We start from the raw sequence: 10,888 nt of genomic DNA, 5'->3' as shown, positions 1-10,888 counted from the left end.
CCTGGACAGCAATACCACAAGGGGTCTATCCGCAAATAACTCTAATTTATTTAAGTGGCTTTCCATCCTTATTCTCTTGGAACTTATAAGCGTCGGTTTACTCTCGTTAACAACAGGTCAACATTTCATTAGTGGTTCACGATAGCGAAGCAAGGAAATGCGTCCGAGCTCTCCATTCAGCATTCTTTGAAAACGGCTTCCTCTCTGAAGTAGAGGCTGATCTCTTAGTAAATGGCTCTGCCATGCATACATAATTGTCGAATCTTTTCATATTGTAGGTGCAGTACAGTCGGCGATTGGATTTGTCAGAGGCAGCGGGGGGGGGGGCGGGGGGGGTTGTAATCTAATGGTGTGGAACTCATGTGGGTTTCGGCCGCCATTTGTGGTTTCTGGCTGGAAGCCACTGTATTCTTTTCTTTTCTAGAGTACGTGTTAAGTGTTAACTTAGCAGCTTATGAACTCGCCTGTATTGTGCTGTGATTGGCTTGGTTGAAAGTACCTCCTCTGAGTTCTAGGTATAGGTTTGGCGGTGGAATAGCCACCAGATTGTATATGCGCGGCAAAATCAACATTGGATTTGTGTGAGTTAGGGTGAACATTCGGTTGGTTTTGACTATTTCTTATCTAACCGAACCGAACTAGGATCAAAAATCAAACCGAACCGTGTCAAATCGATTTAGTACGGTGGCCTGTTTGATTTGGGCTTGGACATATAAAGTTAGAAACTTATTAGCTAAAAGACAAGACTATCACCCTTACAAATTGAAGAGAAAACTCATCAAATCACTAACTTTACAAATTAAAATCAAATATTTGTCAATTAAGGTACATGATAATATTGGTTTTTTTCACAAAAGGGAATGATGGTGATATGGTGTCGACTCATTTAACAAAATGAGCTACCAAGAGATAGAGTGGTGAAGTCTACACTTTTGTTGTGATTTATAAGGTTGGTCTCATCACATGGATATTTTTAAATAGCTTATTTAGTAAAATGAGATGTCATTTCATACCCATTATTTCCTTTACAAAAACCACTACAGGGTGAACATACAAAAACTGCATTTCAAGTTCAATTTATACGTAAACTATCTTAAAGAGGTTTCTAGTTATAATCGACCACGTTGATCAACTTTTCGAAGAAATCTCCATTGAAATCTCTAAAATACCCTTAAAAATACATGTGACATGTATTATTCACCAAATCTGACATACTTTTTGGTGTATTTTTTAAAGGGCATTTGGGGAATTTCAATCAAAATTTAATTAGAAAATAGATCCAAGTTGTTGATTGCAACCAAAACTCGCTTTAAAAGTGGTTTCTGTATAAATTAAATTTGAAAGGTGGCCCATTTAAAGGTGGTTTTTGTGCAAGAAAATCTCAGAAATATTAGTATAAATTATCTATTCAACCTTGAATGAGCACAAGTTTCAGGCAATTATGTTAAGAGTGATCGTTTAGATTATTCTAGTTTTAAATATTTTAGAACCTAACTGAAGTTTTTCTAAAACCGAACCGAACCGCTCGAACGGTTTAATCGGTTTGCACCTAGCCGTGCTCACCTCTAGTGAGCGTGTAGAATAAAGATTGAAACAGCACAATTTATGATAATTAAGTCACATGTTAAAAGCGTATCTGGGTTGCAGATAGGGCTGAGCATGGTTCGGTCCAAACCGAAAAAACCGACCGAACCGACCCGAATCTATCCAAAAAAATCGATTTTATGAGCAGGGCGGTTCGAGTCGGTTTGAAAACTTTTCAACCCGAACCGACCGAATATAGTGTAATACTACCCATTCTGATCTCAAACCCCACCCGATCCTTCCCCAAAGAGTCAAAGACTCAAACCCTAAACTCATTTTCTGAATCATTATGGGTTGAAAATAATATCATTATATCAGTATTTAATACTTCATAATCTCCTACTTTGTTGATATCATTTTTTTCTTTAACACAGTTTGTTATTTGATAAGAAGTTTGATGAAGTTAGAACCGAACAAACCGAACCGAACCGTACCGAACCGACTTGCAACAGTTCAGTTCGGTTTTGAATTATAGGCGGTTCGGTTCGGTTGTTTAAATTTTGGTAAAAACCGAACCGAACCGACTGTTGCACACCCCTAGTTGCAGAAGAGAATTTCTCAAGCTTAGGGGCTGTTTGGTTGCACACTTTTTGAGAAAATTTTTCTCAAAACATCTGACAATAGCAAATTTGTAATTAAAAGTTTTCCAGAGATTTCTGTAAATTGTTTGGTTTAACAAAAAAATTACAGAAATATTTTCTATAAAATATCAAAAACTACCAAATTTTACAAAAAAGCAATTTCCTCTCAAAATGAGAGGAAATCACCAGAAATCTGATACATACCATATTTAATTAAAAACCTACCAAATCTTGTTATTTTCTATAAAGTTATGAGCTATTTTCTTGTTTTGAACCAAACAAGCAAAGTACAAAAAATAAAAAAATTGGTACTTTTTGATTTCTCAAAACTTTTCCTATAATTTTTTTAAGAAATATAAGGAAATCATATAAACTTTTCCTATAATTTTTTTAAGAAATATAAGGAAATCATATTTTAGGTGGAAAACATTTCCTATAACTTTTATTATTACTAATATAAAAATATTACACATGTGATGATGACAAGCGGGCAACAAGTTGCACCGCTAATCCTTTCTGAATTGCAAAACCTAACCTACGAAACACATACTCAGCGGACCCTGCTGTCGTCACATTCTTATTCGCGAATTTCTGAACCCTCCTGAGGAACTCCACCGCATCAGCTGCAAGGAAACCAAACGTGTCGAAAGCGAACGGGATGAAGCTGTGGTGGTTGTCCTTGCAAGCTTGATCATGTTTGCCCACCTTGGCCTCTCCCGCTCTATCCGCTGCATGCCCAACCTTGAACTCTCCATTACCAAACCCCACCAACGGAGACACCCCTGTAAGATCAACACAAGCATGCTTCCCCCCGCTCCAACTGTAGACAAGAACGTCTGCCGGCCTTAGAGTAGATCTAGTCTCTCCAGGAGGAGTGAGGAAGTTGACCGGCGCTTCCTTCTTTGATGGGATCCCTGCTCTCTGGAGGATATCATACAAGACATCTCTGACTAAGTCATGCCTGTACTTGAACCTCGGCTGCTTCTGACAATGGATGGCATGCTCTCCAAAAGCATCCATCTGCGTCCTACGACAAACTGGACACACTGTCCCCTCCACGAATAAAGGAACCAACAACCTGTACCTAAGGATGACCTGGTATTCCCCCGGAGTCATACGCTGCCCCCAAACCCTCAATAGGCGTGGCCAACAAGAAATCTTGGTCGTGCTTTGCCCGCAGGCACTCAACAATCGCAACCTGCCTCTCTGAAAGGTCAAACTCTGTCGATAAATCTCTACAAACGCCACCATAAAAGATGTCTGCCAAATAACGCATTGGTTTTGGGGGGACAGACCCTTTAGTGGTGATTTGAAGAAGATCAACCTCAGGTAGCTTGGCTTGAAGAGAGGCCCGAGCGGTAGTAAAATGCTCACCTAAAGAGACCTCACCACAACCTCTCAAAATGTGGTCTTGGAGCTCGATGGAGTGAATCCGAGAGGCCACAAAAGAAAACTGTATGGCATCAGCCGCTGCATAGACCCCTAACCCGCCTGCCTTGATAGGTAAAGAGGCCAACTTCCATTGGAGATCCCCGAAGCCTGGGCCTTCGAATGTGACAATGCTCTCAATTGACCTCCGAAGCGCAATATCAAACTGAGTCGCGGCCTTTCCAAAGAGCTGTGGCGGGCAAGTCCTTAAGGCGAAATACAACTTGGACAAACCCGCACAAGCCCTCAAAAGGACGAGCTCGCACTGTGGATCCCTAAGCTGGTCCAACGCTTCCATTAACTGAGTCGCCTTTGCCACCCTCTTTGCTGCTAACCCACCAACAAACCCCTCATCCATGCTAACTGCTCCACCTAAAAGCCTTACTCCATCACGAGGCCGACTGATATTCAAGGGAAAAAGCCCCTCCAGTAAACTTCTAGGATCCGGTGAGGGCCAGAATATTTCAGTTTTGGTTACATTGAGGTCCAACCCGAGTCTTGGGCCTTCAGTCTCGATCACCTTATATGCCTTAGCAATTTCCAAAGTATCCCCGATCAAGGACCCATCGTCCAAGTACCAAGCATGAAGATCCAACTTGCACTCTTCCTGCACTCGTAGAATCAACGGGTGAAGCGTGAGTGCGAACAACAGAGGCCCTAGCGGGTCCCCCTGCTGGATCCCCCGAGCAGACTAAATGTGATCCACCCCCAAATACAGCCTAGCGGGCTGCACATATAGAAATTCCACCCAAGGAGAGATCGCCGAACACTTAAGGCGTACTTCCCGCAACATACTACTCCTGTCGACCAAGTTAAATGCATTCCGAAAGTCGACCAAAAGCATGGAGAGCGAGTCATCCGCATGGTGGACATCAACGAACCTATTAACCGCATGCAAAACTGTTTCTGCCCCTCCTGAGACTCCCACCCCAAACTGAAAATCTCTCAAATAACTCGCCATGTCATTAAGGAGTCTTGATGAACCAAACACCCCCTTAGATTATAAAATTATAACCCTGAATTTTTACTATAATTAAGGAGTCTTGATGAAGCGACGGGATTCATTAAAATGGTATAGAATCAATCCATATTTAAATGCTATTGATAAAGAAGACTAAAAAGATACCGCTTCACTATTTCATAAAGAAGACCAAAAAGGGTTCCCCTGTTTCGAATAGGATTCGCCATTTATTAAATGGGTCCCTCTTTTCCTGGATTTATTCAATGTGGATTTGAATTGAAGTTATGAGTGAGGCCCGCAGCTTATGGATTAGGCCCATAGTCACAAGCACACTGTCATCTTTAGTCTTGGGCCTCCAACTCGTTCAAGCCCATTAAAAAGTTAATTGCAACTTTCAGCAGAACAGAGGAGAAAATTAATGGCAAGTACTTGAAATACAATATTCACTGGGAACCGTCGAAGGAAAATATTGCTGAAAGTACGTACCCAACATTTATGAAGAAAATTTTAGAAAATTCTAATTTTAAATTAAATTCTAAATGCTAGGGTGTGCTGTCTTATACTAATTTTTTTTTAATTGGGATGATCATGTGTGGTTAGTGAAAATCCTCTTACTTTGCGCTAAGAGTTCTCGTCAACAACAATCTCAGAAAACTCTTCAGCTTGCCGTTTGCTTATGTTCCCTCTCTCGTGAGATGATTTTGTTTGACGAGTGAACTTCCCCCACCATCTTCTCTACTAATAGTCATGGAAAGATCGTGGGGGAAGTTCCCTCGTCAAACGAATATTATAACAAACTACAAAAATGTTTGCAAATTGATAGATTAGTTCTTGTACTTTTCCCCCCAAGACTATTAACAGTGGAAATATTTGGAAAAAAAAAACTCTAAACACCACACAAAACGTTTCAATTTTGTAGTTTAGAGGGTGTTTGTTTCTTTTTTTTTTTGGATATAGGGTGGATTACAAGTTTTGGGATGTAAAAATGTGCTTTTTTGAGTTTTAGTATTCCATAAACCATGTTTGTTTCAAAACCAATTTTGGGATATTGAATCCCCAAATTATAAAAAACCAATATTTTTTAGGATTTGTAAAATCCTCTCGTTCATGTGGGGTATGGGTTGGATGTCTGACAAAACCCATCCAGCTCATCCTTTCCTCAGCTCCCGAAACCAAAACCCTCATTCCTGTCACCGTTTCCCTCCTCTTTTACCCGCCTCTAATCTTCCGCCGTCTCCTCTTCCCGATGGGTTCTCATCGCCCTCCTCTTTTACGTGTTGGGTTCTGTCGATTCTAGATTCTAGGGTTTCAGGCGACTTGCTCCTATCTCGCATGTATAATCTCGCACCCCCTCTCTGTAAATAATTGCTTTGATTAGTGTCAGGGTTTTGTAATTATGATTTGGGTTAATTTTGATTGCTCCAAATTTGCTTGGTTGTCCAAATTAATTTGCGGCTATGATGATTGGTCACGTATGGATTTGCGGCTATGATGATATCGTTAACAATTTTTGCATATGTCCAACTTGGTTGTTTGTGGCTGCTTGCTTGCAGCCTTGGTTATATGAGTTGCTATTAAGTAGCAGGAGGGTTTTGTTTCAATTTTTACAGCTGATCTGAGCTTACATGAGGGTGTTGTTGCTTGTATTCTTGGGTCCATCTTACTTGTTTGCGGCTGCTTGCTTGCAGCATTGGTTATATGAGTTGCTTGCTTTGCTAGCAGTAGGATTTTGTTTCATTTTTTGCATGTGGTCATTTTTTGCAGCTTTGGTTTGTTGTGAGTTTTAAGTCCAATCTGAGTTGCTTGTATTCTTGGGTCCAACTTGCTAGTATGTGAACATGTTTTATTTCATTTTTTGCAGCTAGTCTGAGCTTACTTGCAGCTGCTTACTTGCTGGTTATATGAGCTTGTTTGCATACTTTGATGGCTTGCTTGCAGGTGAGACTCATTCTTGCATAGATGGCTTGCTTGTTTGCTTACTTGCTGGTTATATAAGCTGGTCTGAGGTTTGGTTTATTACATTTTTTGTTTCAAGTGAGACTCATTCTTCGATGGCTTTCTTACAACCTTGGTTTGTTGTGGGTTTTAAGTCTAATCTGAGCTGCTTGCGGGTTTGTTACCTATTTGATGGCTTGCTTGTGTATAGACAGGTTTTGTTTTCCCCTATTATTTTGTTTGGGTCATGCTTGGTCGCTTGGTTGCTTTGATAGCTTGTTTGCAGACTGGTTTTTTCATGCTTGTGGGTTTTTTGAGTTTTTGGATTTAGCTATGATGATTGGTCACATATTGATAATGCCAACTACAATGGGATTTCATTGTTTACAGGAGGTGTTCATTAATAAAAATACAGTCTAGATTGCTTTTGCAATTTTAGATGAAGCAATACATTATTTGAATGCAATCTACAATGCAATTTCATTATATATGTGTTGAAAAAAATAACCATTTTCTAAGCCTCTATGTTATCATTTATTTTTACATTTTATTATTTACATTGTCTCGGGTTAGTTTATGACCGTTTATAACCATTGGAGTATAAATTTGAATGGATATGCTTACCCCAATTGAATACAATTGTATTTGTTTTTTTGTTAAAGGTAAGCTCACCATAGGTTCTTATATTCACCAATTATTATTTTGGTAATCCTAAAACTTGTTTGCTACAACTATGGATTCCAAATTCTAAAATTTGTAATCCTACAATTTGAGTTTGAAACAAACAAAATATTACTATTTATAGTATTCCAAATCCCAAAATATTGATGAAACAAACAAAGTTTTAGAAATCCCAACACATGTTAAAAAAACCTATGGATTTCAAATCCCACGGTGAAATCCATATCCTAAAATTATAGGATCTGTAACAAACACCCCCTTCAGAGGAACTCCAATCCACAAAGGCCGTAATATCTCCCCTCTTGTTGTAAGCCCTAACAAAGGCTTGGACCACAGTAACATATTCAATGATGATGCTTCCTCCTTGAGCAATGTAGACTCAGTCAAGCCCTCTACATAAATTCCCAAACTCAAGCCTGAGTCCAGGTCGTTCGCCGTAAAGGGATAAATTCCCAAACTCAAGCCTGAGTCCAGGTCGTTCGCCGTAAAGGGAAGTTTCCAAAAGGGGCTCGGATACATAAAAGCCCAGGCAAGTAGGCCCCCGCGTGATAAATAACAACATCCTCCTGAGCCTCGGTCCAAAGCCTACAAGCTCAAGAATTCACCATGTAGGATAATTTCAAAAGGAGCTTCTGGATGCATGAAAAGCCTAAGCAAAGTGGGCCTCCGCAACTCTAGGTTTTGGGGGTGGGTGGGTGGGCTATACATAACATAGCTTCTAGATCACACCCCAAAACAGTGACGGTAGCAAAGTGCCTGCTCTTCTCATAACCCTAGCTGCCCACTACCCCCCTACTTTCTAAAAGAAACAATTTTCAATTGTAGCTAAGGCAACTCCCTTTACCTCTCCCTCCTTTGAAACAGTACGAGAACGATTGGGTAAATTTTAATGAACACCCATGAACCTCGGTACCGCGAAAACTTAGTCCGCAAGGCACTATTAAAAGTATTCGTCGATCCTGGTTCATTGCATTAATGGTGCACCAAAAAGATGTCAAATATAAAAAACCTTAAACAGTAATAATCGACATCCTTTTGATGCATCATTAATCCAATAGACAAGAAAGGATTTCCGCTAAAACACTTCAGCCTTTACCTACATCCAATTGGAAACCTCAAACACTAGCGCTGACGACTTCAATGATGCTTGTTCCTTCTTCAAGCAAAGTTAAGACTTCGGGTCAAGCCCTCCACAAGATTCCTAACCCAGGACAAACAAGTCCAGATTCACCGCATGGGAAAATTCAAAAAAGGGTTCGGAACCATAAAAACCCAGGCAAGTAGGCCTTGACATAATAATTACAAATCTCTAGGCCTTCTGATGGGTGGGCTACATACACAGCCTCTAATAAGATCCATGCAGCCCACGAAAAGTGACAGCAGCAAAGTGCTCGTCTTTCTCATGACCATCGCTGCCAACTTACTACCCTACCTCTTAAAGAGAAATCATTTCAATTATAGAATAGGCCACTCCTTTTCCTCCTCCTCTAAAAACAGCAGAAAAAATCATGGCTAGTTTAAGTGGGAAGATTCCAAACTCGAGTCCAACAATGAATACTCAAGCTCGGTCTCTGGGGGGAGAAGTAAACAACCATAAAATTAACCGAGTCCTCTACTCTTGCACAGGTTTCTCCAAATAGAAACCCATCTTTCCAAAAGAATAATATAAGCAGTAGCATTGAACAGCGCTGTTTACATGGTTGATACGAGGAAAATATAACAGAAAGCATTTATTATTAATCTACTACCAAGCAGTAAACAAACTCAAAAGCAGAGATAAGAGCAGGAAGAGCAAAGTCCAAAAGCTGACAGGGGGAGCAATCACAGGATCAACAAAGGCAAAGAAGAAACAAGCTGCGTACTAACTATATTGAGCAGATATATTTACACGGCTGACGACGTGAGAAAAAAACCCTAACCTCCTGCTAGAAAAACATAGCCGACGGGAGCATTTACAAATCTACTAACCTACTAATACTGAGGTCGCCAACGACGTGGAGAACTGTTTTCAAATGAATGGCACCTCGATCTATACTAATACTAAAGTCAAACGATAAAAGGGCAGATTGGGAGCTTACCCAACTCTGCCATGCAAAAAAAAAGCAGCAGCCTCCCCATATACACCTTTTTCATCCTAAACAACTTCAGAAACCTGAATTACAATACAAGACGCAACAAGAGACCAATAATCAATAATTGTATCAGTATATCGTAACATGAATGCATTTTTATCGCCATCTGGCAACTTACATCACTAGCTCTTGTCGGAATTGGAAACTGGAGTTGGCAAGGGGCTCTTCATTTCCTTGTCAGAAGAGAAAACTGTATCAGAAGAAGTTTCTTTGCTTCTTGGGCTCAGTGTACCAGGATTCATTTTCTGGACTTCCTCTTTTGTGTAAATATTGATCTTTCGAACCATGTTACAGAATTCTCTGTTAAATGAAGACAACACAAGTCAACACAGGGAAGATATCCATAAAACTCTCAGATGTACAAACTTGAAAAGATACTTACTGCCATGGGTCATCTCCAACCAGCATCATATCACCCTCGCTATCGGTGTACACAATCATCCAGTTTTTGTTGGACGACATTAATTCACCCTTGAACTCAAACATTCCATCTAATTCTGCAATGAGTTCATCATAGCTATTGAACCTTGAAAGGTCCACAGATCTCCCTAGAGCAATTCCCTGCTTGTGTACCTACGAAGATACAAACCATCCCACTCTAGAGCTTAGTTGAAGATTATGTGAAAGAAAACAAATATGATTTGAGACAGATTTTGATGGATCCAAATAAATATTTTGATCATTCTCGTGATACAGAACTGTTGCAAAACTATAATAGTAACATTATATGGAATTAACACTTCTATGTGAAGCTCTGTTACGTCAAAGCACATCAATGTCATGAATTGGTCCAAAAACAACTGATATCACATATTTAAAAATATAGTAACAATAATAGTTACAAAGATGATAATTGACAATTATTATCAATGATAAGAAGACTGTTATGACCAGAAAACATGACATGGCAATGCACTATTTCTAGGTGCATGATGGGTCATCTAAACGGATCTTCCATCCAACATATCTTTCTCTAATCATGAACCTATTTAGAGAACAAAAAATGTTGCATCTTAGTGACTTGCTACTCGCACATTGTACTATCCAAAACCAGACATTTCTCATCCACTTAGCACATACATATGAGAAGCTCCTAAATTGTAAATTCTAATCATTCAGATGTTTTAGGATGATCAGGAGTAATTGTGCTTGTAAATTCTAATCCTTCAGATGTTTTAGGACGATCTACTCAAACCAAGAATCAATTAATTGTGTTTGAAACAATAACTTCCTCACTTAAAATGTTCATTCCATGCACGACGACAACATAAATAAAAGAACAGCTTAAATATATACCTTTGTACAGCTCCTTGTCGTACTTCCCACTGCCTTGCTTGGGATATCTTTAGCAACCTGTGAGCTAGGCTGAAGACCATTCTCCCGCTCACTACCTGTTGAAGAAGACTCCAGCGACTTGGTACCTTTGGGTGGCTCAAATGTTTGGCCAGCGTCCAAGACCTCAGATGAATGATGCAATTTTCCTGGTTGTTCACTACATGCCTCCACCTCGTAGGCGGAAACTGAATGCGCAGTTACCATGTCCGACATTGGTTGATTTCCACTGAGATTAAACCCAAAAATCTTAA

General features: G+C 39.8%; 2 protein-coding genes across 4 annotated transcripts in view; one reads left to right on the top strand and one right to left on the bottom strand.

Annotated features, from left to right (window-relative positions):
* The window catches only part of LOC109824940 (aspartokinase 1, chloroplastic-like), a 25,722-nt gene extending 25,452 nt beyond the window's left edge, over window positions 1-270 (top strand). For all 3 annotated transcript variants that reach the window (XM_020391573.1, XM_020391574.1, XM_020391575.1), the window contains exon 14: window positions 117-270. In XM_020391573.1, coding sequence (XP_020247162.1) covers window positions 117-254 — 138 coding nt within the window. In that variant the 3' untranslated portion in view covers window positions 255-270. The remainder of the gene's footprint in view (window positions 1-116) is intronic.
* Window positions 9,010-10,888, bottom strand: part of LOC109826342 (auxin response factor 2-like) — a 5,909-nt gene continuing 4,030 nt past the window's right edge. Inside the window, 4 exon segments of the mRNA XM_020393366.1 lie at window positions 9,010-9,322; window positions 9,421-9,602; window positions 9,685-9,875; window positions 10,599-10,888. The exon segment at window positions 10,599-10,888 is cut by the window's right edge and continues 4 nt beyond it. Coding sequence (XP_020248955.1) covers window positions 9,425-9,602; window positions 9,685-9,875; window positions 10,599-10,888 — 659 coding nt within the window. The 3' untranslated portion in view covers window positions 9,010-9,322; window positions 9,421-9,424.

This window comes from Asparagus officinalis, chromosome 10 (assembly GCF_001876935.1).
Source record: "Asparagus officinalis chromosome 10, Aspof.V1, whole genome shotgun sequence".
NCBI classification, from domain to species: Eukaryota; Viridiplantae; Streptophyta; class Magnoliopsida; order Asparagales; family Asparagaceae; genus Asparagus; species Asparagus officinalis.
This window is presented reverse-complemented; position numbering and strand designations above follow the sequence as displayed.